The sequence below is a fragment of the Apium graveolens genome, chromosome 10, assembly GCF_009905375.1.
Source record: "Apium graveolens cultivar Ventura chromosome 10, ASM990537v1, whole genome shotgun sequence".
In the NCBI taxonomy this organism is placed as follows: Eukaryota; Viridiplantae; Streptophyta; class Magnoliopsida; order Apiales; family Apiaceae; genus Apium; species Apium graveolens.
This window is the reverse complement of record NC_133656.1, coordinates 240,265,230-240,282,600: the sequence shown is the minus strand read 5'-3', so window position 1 is coordinate 240,282,600 and position 17,371 is coordinate 240,265,230. Positions and strand designations below refer to the sequence as shown.

Below are 17,371 nucleotides of genomic sequence, written 5' to 3'. Positions count from 1 at the left end.
CCTAAGGATTTCTCCTATTTGCGGCTTAATATTTTTATCGAAATCCTCTAGTAATTCCTTAATGCTCATCCTAAGATTTTTTTAAGGTATTCTATGATTTCATTGAACTTGCAGTCAATAATTTCATTATCATACTTAGTGTTTCTAGGATGTGACAACTGAACTTCTAATTTTTCAATATTAGCGTTCTGTTTTACTAAGAGCTTTTTTATGTCTCTTAGAATTTCTATTTCCACATTACTCCCCCTCTAAAAGAAGTAGAATATATGTTGAAGATACTAGGTGAATTTGAAATTTTTTCACTGGGATCTTTACTTAGTCCGAAGTAAGACAGTAAGTTGTAGATTCCTAGTAAACATCTTCCTGTAATCTGGTTAAGATTATTCGTTGAAGAAATAATAGTGTTAAGGCTATTACTTCCTACAACACCACTGAAGACGTACTTTCTTGGTTCAAGGTCTATTCCTTCATTTAATTTCATAAACTCTACAATTCTTCCTTTTTTATAAATATGCGGGTGCATATTAGTATTTAAAATGACTACAGATGATCCGGTTTCTGACATAAATCATCAACTCTTCTGGACATGCTATGAAGTAGTTCTTTATTAGAGGTATTAGAAGATTCACCAATCTCTAAGGTTCTTCCTCTAAAACTCATTCTAAGTTTTTGTCCTATAATTGGCTTATTCTTTGCAATATCAATTGCCCAAGAATTATCTAAATGACTGATATCTGAAAATTGTTGTTCTTCCACATATCCTATTTCTGAGAATACATCGTCCAATTCGATATATTCATTTTTCTTATAGTCGATGCTATGGTGACTATTGGTTAAAGCATAAGCAATAACATAAGTTAAGCTAAATACTTTATCACTTGCATTCATCAGATTATGGCTTTTAAAGTCATGCACAAAAGATAATATCTGATCAATATTTTTAGTTTCTAAACTAAAACCAAATTTAGGATAGACAGTAAACATGAATTTTTGGTATGTTAAATTACCTCTAGCAGCACCTAAAATACAATCTCTTCGGTCATTGATTCTATTATCTATTAAAGCCATTTTAATAGGAGAATCTATTCCTTCTTGAAATTCTGCTTTAAGCAAAAATTTTATAGCACCTAAGTGAACTACACCGATAGTAGATCTTATCTTAGAGTCTATTTTCAACAAATTTTTGTTTATCTCATCCTTAGTGATGAAAGGCAGATAAACTAAACATGTAGTATCTTTTATATCTACATGCATTTCTTTGGTAGAGATATAATAAAAGATATTGTTTTTCCTTTTAAAATAATTTAACATAGGAATGTTAAATATTTTTTCTTTTCTTAAATCGAGTCTGCTACTTTTGATTTTAGAAAGAATTTCTTGCTTTATCAAAAAGCTTGCTTGAAAACCTTTTTCATTTTCAGAAAACTCGATTTCCAAATTATTTTCATCTTGAGTTTCCTCGGGAAGTTTTTCTGTTAAAAAACTCATTTATGGATTCTTAATAAGATCATAACTGAGAATTCTTTTAAGAGAAGATATCTCTGTTTCTATTTGCATAGAATATCTATTATAAAATCGAATTTGTTCAGTTTTGAATTCTTCTAGATCCCAAATAAGAAATCTAATCTTTCTATTGTCTTTGTTAATGACAATCTTTCTATAAACCTGTAAAAGGTGTTCTAAGTATTGATGGTTATTCATGGAAATCATAGTATTTCAAGATATATTTACTAACCACAGATGATTATTGCTACTCATGAAATGAGAAGATTTAAAAAGATTTAACACTTATTAAAAATACAGAGTTCTAAGCATTTGTATTTGCAGTAAGGTTTAATAATATAATACATAATTTTGACATACCCGAGTCTTTGTAAGATATGATCCGAGCATTCATTCAATTTTGTAGTTAACCTGGTGTTGATTACTCCAAGGATGCACCTGCTTCTTCCCTCAACGACCACCTGCCTAAACGGTACTTTGCTATGACTTACTCCCTCAAGGATATAATCAAACCTTGATACTGAAGAATTAAATAAACAACATGGCTCTGATACCAAAACGCGGAACACCATATAAGTATTGTCAAAATAGGCAAATATTATTTATTTCTCAAACATTTACATAATATATAGCTTAAAACCCCGTTGGGGTTTTTACTCACTATACATTACAGGTTCTCTCTGGAATTAAGAAAGAGTCTCCGTTATAAATTACAAGATGCCCTTTCCTAAAACTTAGCTCTCCTTTTATAGAGTAAGGAAGAGATCTATTACAAGACTCGCCGTCTTCTAATAATTCATAAAATAGATGTTATCTGCTTTCCATAAAGTAGATGCTTTCTACTTTCCATAAAGTAGATGCCTTCTGCTTTTCATAAAGTAGATGCCTTATGCTTTCCATAAAGTAGATGCCTTCTGCTTTTCATAAAGTAGATGTCTTCTGCTTTTCATAAAGTAGATTCCTTACCTTTTTCAAAAAGATAAGATGCTCCATTAGAAACGCTGTCCCGGTTTTGCTTTGAGCAGTATTCCTGCTTTAGGCAAAAGTCTTTTATCTTCTGCTGAAGTGGAGGGGTCCTCCATTATTCTTTTTCCAGATTCTTTGTCTGGAGTGGCTTTGTCATTATCTTTTGGCTTGTGAGAGCAGATAAGACAATTGAACATATACCCTGACTTTGGTACAATTTTCTTTAATCGATTGCATAATCTGTCTGAGTGAATGTCGTCAATCTTTCCATAAAGAAAAGGTTTTCTGAAAATAAGAATCTTGTTGAGATCTTTAGTACTAATTTTTTGATAAAAGTGGGAGGTCATTAAGCAATTACTGGAGCAGTAATTAACTTTGATGTGTGCCTCTTCATTGATTGCAAATAGTTTTTCTGCTATTATGATCAATTTCTGAACAACCAATTCTTGCAAATCTTGCTTTTCGACTGAACATGGACTAGCCTGACTTGGACTATAATCTTTTTCCTTAATAATTCCGAGCTGGATTAAGGTAATCGGGTATATAGGCTCGTCTTTCTCGTTCCAGGAGATGATGCTACTCTGGAATTTTAGGAAAATTTCTTTTTCATTTGCATACCTGGTCCTGTATGTTTTTATGGCCTTTCTGAAATTTTCTGAGAATTTTGAAATTTCCAGAAGATTACTAGATGGATAAACTACGGATAATAATCCGTAATTGAAAGCTTCCTACACTAATTGTGGGTGAGAATTAGGGTAGCAGTTGAAGTAACTAATGTTTTTCTTATCAGTGGTGAAAAACTTTTCTTCAACGAAGGTCTGCTCTGTGGCTCTTTTTCCCAGCTTATAAATGTAGTCAAAGGAGGTAAACTCAGGTTCATATACCAAGTTTTCTTCTCCTTCAAGAGTTTGTTGAACTGGAATGTGACCTAGGATTGTATTTCTGTCCTTTGTTTTTGCTAGAACAGACTGATAAGTTGGCTTTATACAGTCTGACGTTTTGATGAGCTCAAGAGGTGGAGAGTCCATGGTCTTATCATCCATCAGATGGATGTAAAGACGACTGTTCTTCATGGTGAACTTGAAGAAGAGATTTATATTGATCAGCCTGAAGAATTTGTTGCATCTGGCAATGAAAGGAAAGTATGTAAGTTGATCAAGTCCATCTATGGCTTGAAACAAGCTCCCAGAGATTGGCATAAAAAGTTTGATGAAACTGTATTGCCTTTCAGTTATAAGATTAATGAAAGTGATAAGTGTGTCTACACTAAAGTTAAAGGTAATGAGTGTGTTATTTTATGCCTATATGTGGATGACATTTTACTGTATGGAACCAATATTGAGATTATTAACGAGACTAAAGAATTCTTGAAAAAACATTTTGAAATGAAGGATATGGGTGAGGCAAGTGTGATTCTTGGAATCAAACTGATTCAGTCCACTGAAGGAATAACCTTGACTCAATCACATTATATAGAGAAATATATACTTGAGAAATATGGTTATTCACAGTGTAGAATCGCTAGTACACCCTATGATTCAAAAGTTGCCCTTATCAAGAATACTTGAGGAGTGCATGTGTCTCAGTTAAGGTATTCTCAAATTATTGGGAGCTTGCAGTATCTTGCTAACTGTACTAGACCAGATATTTCATATTCTGTGTCTAAGTTGGCTAGATATACAAGCTGTCCAAACAGAACTCATTGGGATGCTCTTGATAGAGTACTTAGATATCTAAAATGCACAATGTACCTTAGTTTACACTACAGGAGATTCCCTGGTGTGCTTGAAGGGTACAGTGATGCAAGTTGGATAGCTAAGAAGTCTGGTTCTAATGGAGTGACTGGATACGTGTTCACCTTGGCTGGTGGAGCAATATCCTGGAAGTCAAGCAGACAGACTATAGTTACTCGGTCTACTTTTGAGGCTGAGTTGCGTGCACTTGATGTCACAGGGACGGAGGCTGAATGGTTACACAGACTTATGTCTGCGATACCTATGGTAAGCAGACCGCTTCTTGCTATTGCTATTCACTGTGATAGTCGAACAATTATCGACAAGATTAGCATTAAAAAACATAATGCTAAAACTAAGAGACACATCCAAGTTAGACTCAAGTCTATAAGGGGTTTAGTGACTGATAGGATCATAGCTATAGAGTTCATAGGAACTCAGAATAATATAGTTGATCCTCTTACTAAAGGACTGGAACCTGCAGTGGTCCTGAAGTCAAGGTTGGGGTGGGGGTTTTGTTGCTGCTGTTAACACAAACTCCGAGTTGTTTTATCCTGGTGGAGATATTGCACGCATCCCACACACAGCAGATATGGGGCAATATTCTCTTCAAGAGCATCCGGAACTTCTAGTAAGGCCTGGTGACTCAGATATGATCTTCTTTTCTTGGCGTTCTGTATCTGTGCACAACCATTATTTTCAGTCACTGTTGAAAGCTATGGTATCGGGTACATCTTCGTTTTTCTCTTCGTTATTTCAGTTACTGATTTTGTGTTAGGTCACACACACTGTAGAAGGGGGTTGAATACAGTGTATAATACAATCAAATCTAACTTTAGTATATTAAGTAACAGAAAACAAACTTTATTGAAACAATAAACTCTGTTACAATGTAGAACTGTTACCTCTCAGTGATGAACAAAATATCACGAGAGCTGCTAGGGTTACAATGAATAATATTCTCGATAATGATAACACTTATAGTGTAAACCCTATGTCTGTGTTTATATACTACACAGTTACAAGATAATCGCTAATTGATATGGAATATAATTCTGCTTCCTAAAATATATCAATCAGATATCTTTTCTTCCAAGTATTCCATTCTTCACAGAATTCCTTCTTCATGCATATCTCTTTCTATGTTTATCTTGATCTTCTTTACTTTAATCAGCTACTGTCCTTATCTGATCATCCTTCAGCACTTAAGTTCTGATATCTATCTTCTGATGATTATCTCCTGATAACATAAGTACTGATATCCCTTAAGTCCTGACCTTCAGTATAAGTACTGATTTATCCTGTTCAAGTAAGATCTGAAATCTAAACATAAAACATATTAGTCATAACATTATCAAATATATCTAACAATCTCCCCCAACTTGTAAATTAACATAATATACAAGTTTAACAGATATTTGATGATGTCAAAAACATTAAGTACAAATGCATGAGAATTAGACTAGATAACTACAACTTACAGTCCTTGAAGCTTTTACCAATTTCAACTTCTGATAATAACTTCAGTCTGTATAAATATCAGAATTTAAGCAGTTGTAGATCTTCGACTTGGCTTCATCATTTTCTTATCTCTCTGATGTCAGGAGTTGTTCTAAGATAGTTCTTCAACAAACATTTCTCAGCATATCTGAGTTCATCAATCATTCTCCTTTTAACATCTTTAAGCTCTGCAGTATCTTCACCAGTTTGAAAGATTGCAGCTCTGAGATAATTAATCTTTACTTTTCTCAACTCCTGATCTAGTCTTATGACATAAGCTTTGTCAGACTCTAGATTGAATTCAAGTCCCTTAATACCAAGATATGTTCTGATCTGTGCAGTATTAGGCTTCATATCAACAATATCACCATTGTGATTTCTGTACTTTGGAACATATATGCTGTCAGACTTAACAGAATAAAGTCTTTTCTGTCTCTGAATCTGTTCTTTTAAGTAGTTTGCAGCACTTTCTGTTATTCTGTCACCCACTTGAAGTAAGAAAAGTACATGCTCCAATTCTTCAAAATACTTCAACGGAATGGCATTTTGCCTTATATGATAAACCCTACCGTCTGTCATGAAATACAACATAATGTGTTCTTTCAAGTAGGTATGGTAAACCATCTGTACAGATTCCAATTGATTCAATCTCTCAGGAGTTCCTCCAATACCTGGTTCACTCAAGGAAGTCGGATCTTTGGTAGTATTACTTACTCTTCTTTCATTAACACTTCCCAATCCAGTTTTATCTCTTGCTTCCTTTCCTGTGATTACTCTTGCTTCAAAACCACTTGTAGCAGTCTTCAAAGGTTGAGTCTGTTTTGCTTTAGTGAATCCTGGTAGGAGTGTCTTTGATCTATTTTCTGATATCAAGTTAACTTGAGCTATGTCAGAGGTTACTTGCTTCTTCTGAATATCAGAACTTACAATTTCTTGACTCTGAACAACTTGAGCCATGTCAGAGGTTGTTTTAAGAACTTTTCTTGAAGTCAGAGCAAGATTATCCTTTTCATTAGTAATTTCTTCATCCTCAGGAGGCATATAAACCTTGATAGGTTCACCAACTTTCTCTTTGCCCTTGGATCTTGGATCTATCTGTGGTTGTGATCTAGCCAATGTTGCTTCAGTATATGTCCTTTCTTTGATCACAATGCCTTTAAGTTTTGGAAGTGACTTTTTACCAGAAGCTTCAGATTTAGATGTGACTTTCTCTGATTTAAGTCTGGCTTCTTCTTCCTTTAATCTTTCCAAGTCTATTCCTGGATTTTCTTGAAGAAATAACCGTCTTGACATTTCTTCATCAAGATCTAAAAGTTCATCAGAACTTATTCTTTTACCAGTATCAGAACTTATTCTTTTACCAGTATCAGAACTTATCCTGTAACTTGCAATTTCAGCTTCTTTTGATGAGAATCCTTCACCTTGACTATGACCTCTACCCATTCCAAAGTTTCCTTGGTCATCTCTTTCATCATCCTTTCCTTGCAGTGTCTTGTCAGTCTTGCATTTGGACTTAATTACTTTCTCCCCCTTTTTGGCATCAGCAGGAAGTAGAAGAGAGATAAGCAATTCCACTGAGGATTGGATTTCAGTTAGTTGTGATTGCTGAGAAGCTTGATTTTTCAGGATGTCATTAATTTGTGCTTGTTGACGATCTTGAGTCTTCTCAATGTAAGCAATCCTGTCAATAGAAGGTTGGAAGAACTTTTTCTTATCAATTTTCCAAATTTGTTCTTGCTTGATAAATTCCTCCTTGATCTTGTTTAGCTCTGCATGAGTAGTTGAATGAAGACCTTGTAAATGTTTAGTACTCAATGCAGTGACTCTAAGCTGGGTTTTGAAATCATCAGAAGTTAACATTTCATCAGCTTTAGTCAAGTGCTCAGCAAGATGTAAAGCATTTGGAACACATGAAACTGAGTTCCATTCCTTAGTCCACTCCTGACCTGCAGGAGTTTCACTCCAAGGCACTGGTGCATCCATGATAACAAACTTCTTTACTAGTTCAGACTTAGGAAGAGTCTGATGAGAAGTATGTCCTGAAGCACCTGCTGCATCAGCATCTACAGTTGGAGCAGCAGTACCAGTATCTCCAACATGTGCAGCATCAGAACTTGAAGAATCAGTATCTTCTGCTAAAACAACAGTGTGAGTAGCAATGGAGACTTCAGCATCCTCTAATTTTTGATATGGTTCTAAGTTCTGATCAACAGCCATATCCTGATGCTCACCTAAAGTCTGATCATCAACATCATGACGCAGAGAAGGTGTTGTAGATAACTCTGGAGTCTGTACAGTATCAGCAACAGGTGTGGTTGAAGGAGTAGTTGTTGTTGGAGCTTCTAAGTGAATTACTCCGGGCACTACCAAGTTTGGAATAACAATATCAGCACTTGTGCCTGGTGCAACTGGAGACACAGATGGTGTTATAGCCTTTTCAGAAACAGCTTCCTTAGATGGAGTTGATGGAGAAGAAGTAACTGGAGCAAATTCTTTGTTGTGGGAGATCAGAGATTCCTGATCCCCTTCCTTAGCAGCTTCCTCTTCATCATCTGAAACTGGCCTTTTTGCCCTCTGTTTCTTGTACTTCCTTTTTAATTTAGATTCCTTGGGAGTTTCAGGAACTGTCATTCTTCTAAGCCTCTTGAGTAGCCTAGATCCCCCAAGTTCAGAATCCTTCTGAGAAATTTTTTTCTCAGCTTCAGCTGTCACAGTTTCTCTAGCAGAAACCGGTTCCTCAGAATCAGATTCATCTCGCAATGCCATTCTCCTTTTCTTTTGAGATGTTTGAGGAACATTCTGTGTCCTCTTTGGTTGGGAAGAATGTTCTGAAGATTGAGGTTTAGAGGTTTGAGGTGGCGGAGTAGAAGTGGTAGGTGCTGATGGACCAGGTTCTGATGATTGAACATCAGGATAAAGTGCAGTGTACTTTACAGGGTCATAGGTGATTAAGGCTTGTTTAACAGATAAGGGTATTAAGAGGGGTCTTAACACAGCCTTCTTATTATCAGTAGATAATAAATCAGTGAAAGCCCTTTTAGCTATTCTGAAAGATGGAATTAAATCACCAAAACCTTGGGGCTGATTACAACAGAACCTATGAATAAGCTGACAAAATTGAGCAAAATATACAGTATTTCGATCTTCTGTCATCCTATCCCCAATAAAACCCAAGACTGCACGTGCATAATCAAAATCAGTTTGATTTAAAAGAGCATACCCGATTTGTTGGCTGAATATGGGAAGTGCATCAAAATTTGCATTTGTTGGCAAAAGCCTTGGTTATGCAATCAAAGAAGAAACTCCATTCTCTCCTTATGAAGGATTTCTTCAACTGACCAAGCTTTGTCAACGTTCCTTCATATCCCAAGCTGACCATCATATTCCGAAGAACTGGTTCGTCAATGGTGGAATAAACACAGTCCTCAGGTAGCTGTAGTGCCTGTCGAACCGTAGACAGAGTCACAACATACTCATTTCCCCCTGATGAAAAGATAATACTTGGGGACCCTTGAGCACCACCATCGTCATATACGCCACTCCTCCAGAATTCCAGTACTTGAACTCCAGAGACGGATTCTGGCTCAGTTAGAGCGAACCCAATATCAGAACTAGTGAGAAAATCCTGAATGAAATGAAGTTCAGAGGGTGCCTCTGACGTGTTAAGTATTGCAGAGAAGTTATTAGGAACAAACTTTGCTCCATCGAAGATAATGTCCTTGGGTGCCATTAAGGTTTGAAAGAAATTTGTTTCCTGTAATGTGTTTGAGAAAATGTCTCAAAGAAAAACAAAAAACAAAAGGACGTGAGAAATAGAGAGATAGAGAGTAAAAGTAAGAAGAGAGATAAAATATGAAAGCAATAAAAGATTAAAGAAATCTTCTCTCTGTTGTACTTATACAAAAAAAATATTACCGTTGGACACCTGTCAGACATGCAGTAATTATGGATAGTTACTGGGCTCGAGAAAACAGAAATCATTACTTACCCAGTTGCCTAGTTTCAAGGAAAAACCGTTCCATTTATCAAGAGAACAGTTTTAACTCAAACTTTAAACCATTATCACTGATTGAAATTATTTTTTTTTATTTTCACTGCATCATCAATATTCTGAAAAGAAATTACATGAAAATGACCAAGATAAGTAAGTGCTGAAAACGAATCAGAACGTAATATTAAACAAATTTATATGGTCATCAGAATATCAATCAGGATTTATCAACACGATAAAGTGACTCAGAGACAAAGTCTTGAAGTAAAAACAACTTTCATTAATATATCAAGACAATACATTTATGAAATAAAAATTACATCAATAATTATACAAGATTTGTCCCTAAGCTTCTAAATCTAACATCAACAGCCTTAGTCCTAGCTAAGAAGCCTGACAAAGCTGACGATGAAGAAAAACAGGAAGAAGACGAGATTAAGTCATCTTCTTCTTCCTACTCTCGACAAACAGAATGGCGAGTCGTATGATTCGCTCCTGCTGGCGGAGAGCTGCCAGCCTTTCCTCCTCCAATCGCTCCAAATGGCGATGGTAATCCATATAAAAGAACAGGAGATGGGTCAGCACCTCCTGTGGGACAGAGCCCCATATCTCTTCAGGAATGGCAGTAACGTGCCATTCCTGCTGCCAGTCGGCACAACTAAGCTCCATTGTGAAGGTTTGTGTGTTCAAAAACATGTTGTATCGAACCATTGTGTTCTCGACAGAAGGAGGATTAGTGTGGGAGAAGGATGTGATGGAAAGACTGATGTGAAGTGGTTGTTTATATAGGCAAAAGAATGCCAAGAGACACAAAGATATTTAATGCTGACAGGTAGAAGTAATTCTACCTCGTCTCCCTAGACTTTGAAAAAGAATAACATTCATAGGAAATAGGAGACATGATTTAAACTGCACACTTAACATTGGACTTTTCAGGTACCAACACCATGAACCCTAACCTAAATGACCATTAATCTTCCACTTCAACATATTCAATTATGAACTGAGACTGTTCTCAGATTTTATTCACAGATAAGTCAAGTGAAATATTAGAATTTAATATCAGAACTTAGACTTATATCAGAACTTAACAGTCATCAGAACATAATTTCTTAACTCGAAAAAGAAATGTCTATTTTAGTAAGTCGTCATACAAGTTCTGAGTTATACTCTTCAGAACTTAATCATCAGAATATGCAGCCAGAACTTGTCCTCAGAATTTGTGCAATTTGACACATTGACTGTTTATCTAAAATAACATAGACCTCCACAGTAATTTTCATCATTCAGATGGAGTGATAAGTGTGTGTTAAGCTAAATAACAGACAAAGAGTAAAGTCTGATTCACTTCAGTACATCTTAGAATTAAGGCATAATTAAAATTTTGCTAAGGAGCTGTCATTAGTCTGAATCCTACTGATGAATGAGTTCATGCTAGAGTCCACCTCAACTATTGTGTGCTAATTTTATGCATCTTTTGAAATTCTCTTTTACAGTGGCTTCTCAGTGTAAGTGAGTCACGACTGCTTATCAGAATTTATGCTATTATCAGAGTATTTCTCCAGTAATCATAGAGTGTGAAAAGTCACCAAGAAAATATTTTTGCTTTTCTAATGCATATTTACTTAATACCAGTAATGCACTTGGGTCGTCCCTTCCATATTTTTACTCTAGATCTCAAAGGAGTACCTGATTTTATTCTTTAATCTTTTTGCTTTTTCTTTAATAAGTGAGGTTTATTAGCACTTAGTACATTCAGCAGTTTTAATAGAATCAGAACTTAACAGATGAGTAGCATTATTCTAATTTGTGACTTAGAAATAAGATAAACAAAGTAAACTCAACTAAGCTCAATTATCAGAATTTGCTTGTGTCAAAAGATTTCCATAGAAATAATTACTTCTTACGTGGGATCATTTGTTTATTAAAGACTCCTAGGTCAGTATCTAGCACTGTTATCCTCATAGGATTGAATAGGTACTTAAACAGACATATTACTTATCACAGTTTAGAAACATATATCAGACAACAGTCAGTACTTAAAGACATTTATCAATTAAGCACAGAATACACAATGAGATTAATTCTGTAAATACTGAGCATAAAGTCTGATAACACAGAACAAGTCTAAGCAGATTTAGAGAAAGAACCTGAAACCATTCCAAGTTCATTTACCAATCTTGTAAAATTAGCTTCACACAGTGGTTTTGTGAAGATATCTGCTATTTGTTGGTCTGTGGGAACAAAACGCAATTCCACTTTACCTTCATCTACATGTTCCCTGATGAAATGGTACCTGATGCTGATGTGCTTTGTCATAGAGTGTTGAACTGGATTACCTGTCATAGCAATAGCACTTTGATTATCACAGTAAATAGGGATTTTGGAATATGTTAACCCATAATCCAGTAACTGATTCTTCATCCAAAGAATCTGTGCACAACAGCTTCCTGCAGTAATATACTCTGCTTCTGCAGTTGAGGTGAAAATTGACTTTTGTTTCTTGCTGTACCAAGAAACCAATCTGCCTCCAAGAAATTGGCAGCTTCCACTTGTGCTTTTCCTGTCAATTTTGCAACCTGCAAAATCTGCATCTGAGTAACCTATTAATTTAAAATCTGATTCTCTAGGATACCATAATCCTAGATCAGCTGTTCCTTTAAGATACTTAAAGATTCTTTTTACAGCTGTTAAGTGAGGTTCTCTTGGATCCGCTTGAAATCTTGCACAAAGACAGGTAGCATACATGATATCAGGTCTACTAGCAGTTAGATAGAGGAGTGAGCCAATCATACCTCTGTAGTCAGTAATATCTACTGATTTACCAGTATCCTTATCCAGTTTTGTTGCAGTGGCCATGGGAGTGGATGCATTCGAACAATCTTGCATTCCAAATTTCTTCAGCAAGTTTCTAGTGTAGTTGGTTTGACAAATAAAAGTGCCTTCTTCATTTTGCTTAACTTGAAGGCCCAGAAAATAGCTAAGTTCCCCCATCATACTCATCTGATATCTTGACTGCATTAGTTTGGAAAACTTTTTGCAAAGTTTGTCATTTGGAGATCCAAAAATGATATCATCAACATAAATCTGAACAAGAAGTAAGTCCTTTCCATGGTTGAGGTAGAACAATGTTTTGTCTATAGTTCCTCTGTTGAATCCACTTTCCAGAAGAAACTGAGCTAAAGTCTCATACCATGCTCTAGGAGCTTGCTTAAGTCCATAAAGTGCTTTATCAAGCCTGTAGACATAATCTGAATGTTTGGAATTTACAAAGCCTGGAGGTTGTTCAACATATACTTCCTCCTCCAATTCTCCATTGAGAAAAACACTTTTCACATCCATTTGAAAGACAGTAAACTTTTTATGAGCAGCATAAGCCATGAATATCCTTATGGCTTCTAACCTAGCAACTGGTGCAAATGTTTCATCATAGTCAATTCCCTCCTGTTGAGAATATCCTTTTGCAACCAGCCTTGCCTTGTTCCTTGTAATTATGCCATCACTGTCAGTTTTGTTTCTGAATACCCACTTTGTACCAACAACAGATCTATTCTTTGGTCTTGGCACTAGGGTCCAGACTTTGTTTCTTTCAAATTCATTCAACTCTTCCTGCATTGCTTGCACCCAATCAGCATCTTGAAGAGCTTCTTCCACTTTCTTTGGCTCAGTTTGAGAGAGAAAAGAATTGTAAAGACATTCATTTGAAGTACCTGTTCTAGTTCTGACACCTGCATCAGGATTTCCAATTATCAAGTCAGGTGTATGTGATTTTGTCCACTTCCTTGCAGATGGAAGATTTCCTCTAGAACTGGATGCTCCCCCATGATCCATGCTGTCTTCATTTTCATTTTCTGATGCTCCCCCTGAAACTATGCTCTCTGAGTTGGATTCTTCAATGTTTGGATTTTCAGCACTATCAGAACTTGGCTTATCAGAACTTGACGAATCAGAACTTGAAGAGCCAGATGTATGTTCTGATGTTTCTTGAGATGTGGTAAGATCTGGAGTATGCTCCCCCTGCATTGGTGCATCTTCCTTTGACGTAGTTACCACCGTTTCAATAACATCAGAGTTTAATCCATCAGAGTTTACAGTATCAGGACTTAGACTGTCAGGATTTTCAGTATCAGAATTTGAGTCTTCATTTTCAAATCTCAGCTGATTATGTTCAATGAAATCTTGAAGACCAACAATCTTCTTGTCATCAAAAGAGACATTGATAGATTCCATGACTACTTTTGTTCTCAAATTATAGACTCTGAAGGCTTTTGTGGAAAGTGGATATCCAACAAAGATTCCCTCATCAGCTTTTAGATCAAACTTTGATAACTGTTCAGGATGAGTCTTGAGGACAAAGCATTTGCATCCAAATACATGAAAGTATTTCAGATTCGGCTTCTTTTTCTTCACCATCTCATATGGTGTTTTTCCATGCTTGTTAATGAGTGTTGCATTTTGAGTAAAACAAGCAGTCTGCACAGCTTCAGCCCAGAAATAGGTTGGAAGCTTTGCTTCTTCAAGCATTGTACGTGCAGCTTCAATGAGAGTTCTATTCTTCCTTTCAACAACTCCATTTTGCTGTGGAGTTCCAGGAGCAGAAAATTCCTGCTTTATTCCATAATTTTTGCAGAACTCTCCCAATATCAAATTCTTGAACTCAGTGCCATTATCACTCCGTAAAACTTTCACAGAATCTTTGACCAATTTATCCAGATATTTGACATGATCAATCAAGATAGATGCAGTTTCACTTTTTGTGTGCAAGAAATACACCCATGTGTATCTGGTGAACTCATCCACTATGACCAATGCATATTTCTTCTTTGCAATAGACATGACATTCACTGGACCAAATAGATCAACATGTAGTAGATGATAAGGCTCAAGAATTGATGATTCAGTCTTGCTCTTGAATGAAGATTTTCTTTGTTTGGCCTTCTGACATGAATCACAAAGACCATCAGGAGCAAATACTGACTTTGGCAGTCCTCTCACAAGATCTTTCTTGATCAGTTCATTTATATTGTTGAAATTTAAATGAGAGAGTTTCTTGTGCCAATTCCAGCTTTCTTCAATTGATGCTCTACTCATTAAACAGATTGCATAACCATCAGAACTTGTTGAAAGCTTAGCTTCATAAATGTTACCACGCCTGAATCCCTTCAGAACAACTTTTCCTTTAGATTTACTAACTATTTCACAATGTTCTGCAAAGAAATCAACATGATAACCTCTGTCATAAATTTGACTTATACTCAGTAGGTTGTGTTTAAGTCCTGAGACCAGAGCTACTTCTTTAATGATGACATTCCCAAGATTGATGTTGCCATATCCCAAAGTTTTTCCAATGTTGCCATCTCCATAAGAAACACTTGGGCCAGCTTTCTCTACAAAGTCTGACAGCAGGGCCTTATTTCCAATCATATGTCCTGAACATCCACTGTCCAGAACTAGAATATTTTTCCTGTTGCCCTGCAATCACAAAGACCACTAATTATTAGTTTTAAGGACCCAGACTTGCTTGGATCCTTTGGCCTTTTTAAGTTTGTTAACATTTGCAGCGGATTTAGCATCAGAATTTACACTATCAGACTTTGAATTAGAATTTACACTAGAAGGAACAATGGAAACTTTCTTCAAAGAAGGTTTTATTAGATAGTAATCATAGTACAAACTATGATATTTCTTACAAGTATAAATGGAATGCCATAAACTACCACAATGAAAACAAGGATTTTGTGGTTTGTATCTAACAGACTGACTCTTAACTCCTGATTTTGAAGGTAAGGAGTTAATATTTTTATTCTTCCTGCAAAAAGAAGCCAGATGGTTAGAACTTCCACAGTTATTACATGTCTTTCTAGGAGCATCAGGAACAGGTTTATAATCATTGCTTTTATTCACACCTTCCTTTCCATTCCTATTTTTCCTATGTGTTTTTACCTTGTTTGCATTCTTGACATCTTTCAGCTTATGCTTAAGCTGCTTCTTTGTCATTAAGCCTATGTTTACTTCAGTTGTCTTTTCCTGTTTTAGTTTGTCAGAGGTTAATTCCTTTTTAACTTCTGATTTCTCATTTCCAGACTTTATAGTTACAAACTTAACAGGTTTAAACTTTGGCTTTTTCTTATTAACAGGCTTAATTTCTACAGTTCCTTCATCATTTTTATCTTCTCCATAACCAAAGCCCTCTTTCCAGTTTTCACTACTTAGCAAATTTTGAGTTGTTTTGCCAGAGTTGGTCCAGGTCCTGATAATCTCTTTTTCCTTCTCTAACTCAGCTTTTAGAGATTCATTTATTTTTAGCACTTCATCCCTAACATATAAAGCATCATCTCTATCCTTCTGAGTTTGATGGAACAAGACTAACTCTTTTTCTAAGAAATCATTTCTTTTCTTAAAAGCAAGGTTTTCAGAAGTTAATCTCTCACATGTTAACGTTTGATCTCTATAACTAACAAACATGGTTTTAAGATATCTTCTCAACTCATTAATATCATCAGTATGAAAAGCATAAGTAGTCTGAGGTACCTTTATTTCAGCAGCTTCAGAACTGCTGTCACCACTTTCTTTATCAGCAGTTGCCATCAATGCATAATTTTCTTCACTTTCAGAGTCTGAGGTGTCTGTCCAGCTTTCTTGCTTTGTGACAAGAGCCTTGCCTTTGTCACCCTTTACTTTCTTGCAATCAGGAGATATGTGGCCTTTCTCACCACAGTTATAGCATTTAACATTGTTGTAATCTCCTCTGTTAGACTTTCCTCCTCTTCCTTCAGATCTTCTGACATTCTTCTTATCAGAACTTATGCCTTTCCTGGAAAACTTCTTTCCCTTCTTGAACTTCCTGTATGCAATCTTTGTGATTCCTTTCACCATAAGAGCACACAGCTTCATCATCTCCTCATCAGCATCAGTCTGAGGCAAGCTTTCAGAATCTGAGTCATCATCAGTTTCAGAACTTGATGACTCAGTATCAGACTTTGTAAAAAGAGCTTTACCCTTGTCTTTCCTCGAGGTTGCTGCTTTGGAGGATTCTTCTTCAGCCTTAAGAGCAACCGTTCTTGACTTTCCTCCTTTCCTCTTGCTTCTTTGTTCCATCTCAAGTTCATGAGTCTTGAGCATTCCATAGATTTCATCAAGAGTTGTTTCATCAAGGTTGTAGTTGTCTCTTATTGTTGTTGCCTTCAAATCCCAACATTCAGGAAGAGCTAACAGGAATTTAAGGTTTGTATCTTCAAGATCATACTCCTTATTAACCAATGACAAGTCATTCAAGAGTTTGACAAATCTATTATATACATCAGTCAATGACTCATTAGTCCTAGAGTCAAAGTGTTCATACTCTTGAGTGAGTATTGTCTTCCTGTTCTTCTTGATTGTGTCAGTTCCTTGACACCTTGTTTCCAGAGCATCCCATATCTCTTTAGCAGTCTTGCAGTTGATTACCCTGTTTGACATTACATTATCAATGGCACTATGCAGTAAATGTCGTACCTTAGCATCCTTAGCAATTGATGCTATATCCTCGGCAGTATAATCACTCTTCTCCTTTGGTACGGTCTTTGCTGCTTCACCTGCAACTGCAACAGCGAGCTTGGTTGGCTTGTGAGGCCCTTCCTTGATTCTATCAAGGTATTCTGGATCTGTTGCTTCCAGGAACATGGTCATCCTCACCTTC

General features: G+C 36.1%; 1 protein-coding gene across 1 annotated transcript; it reads right to left on the bottom strand.

Moving 5' to 3' along the window:
* Positions 1 to 540: 540 nt before the first annotated feature.
* On the bottom strand, positions 541 to 1,068 carry LOC141692182 (uncharacterized). Its single transcript, XM_074496916.1, has one exon. It carries the CDS (start codon positions 1,066 to 1,068, stop codon positions 541 to 543), a length of 528 nt encoding a protein of 175 aa, XP_074353017.1.
* Between the last annotated feature and the right edge of the window lie 16,303 nt (positions 1,069 to 17,371).

What these genes read in the sequence shown, in the direction of transcription:
- LOC141692182 (XM_074496916.1), bottom strand. Translation starts at nt 1,068, where the DNA reads ATGGCTTTAATAGATAATAGAATCAATGACCGAAGAGATTGTATTTTA.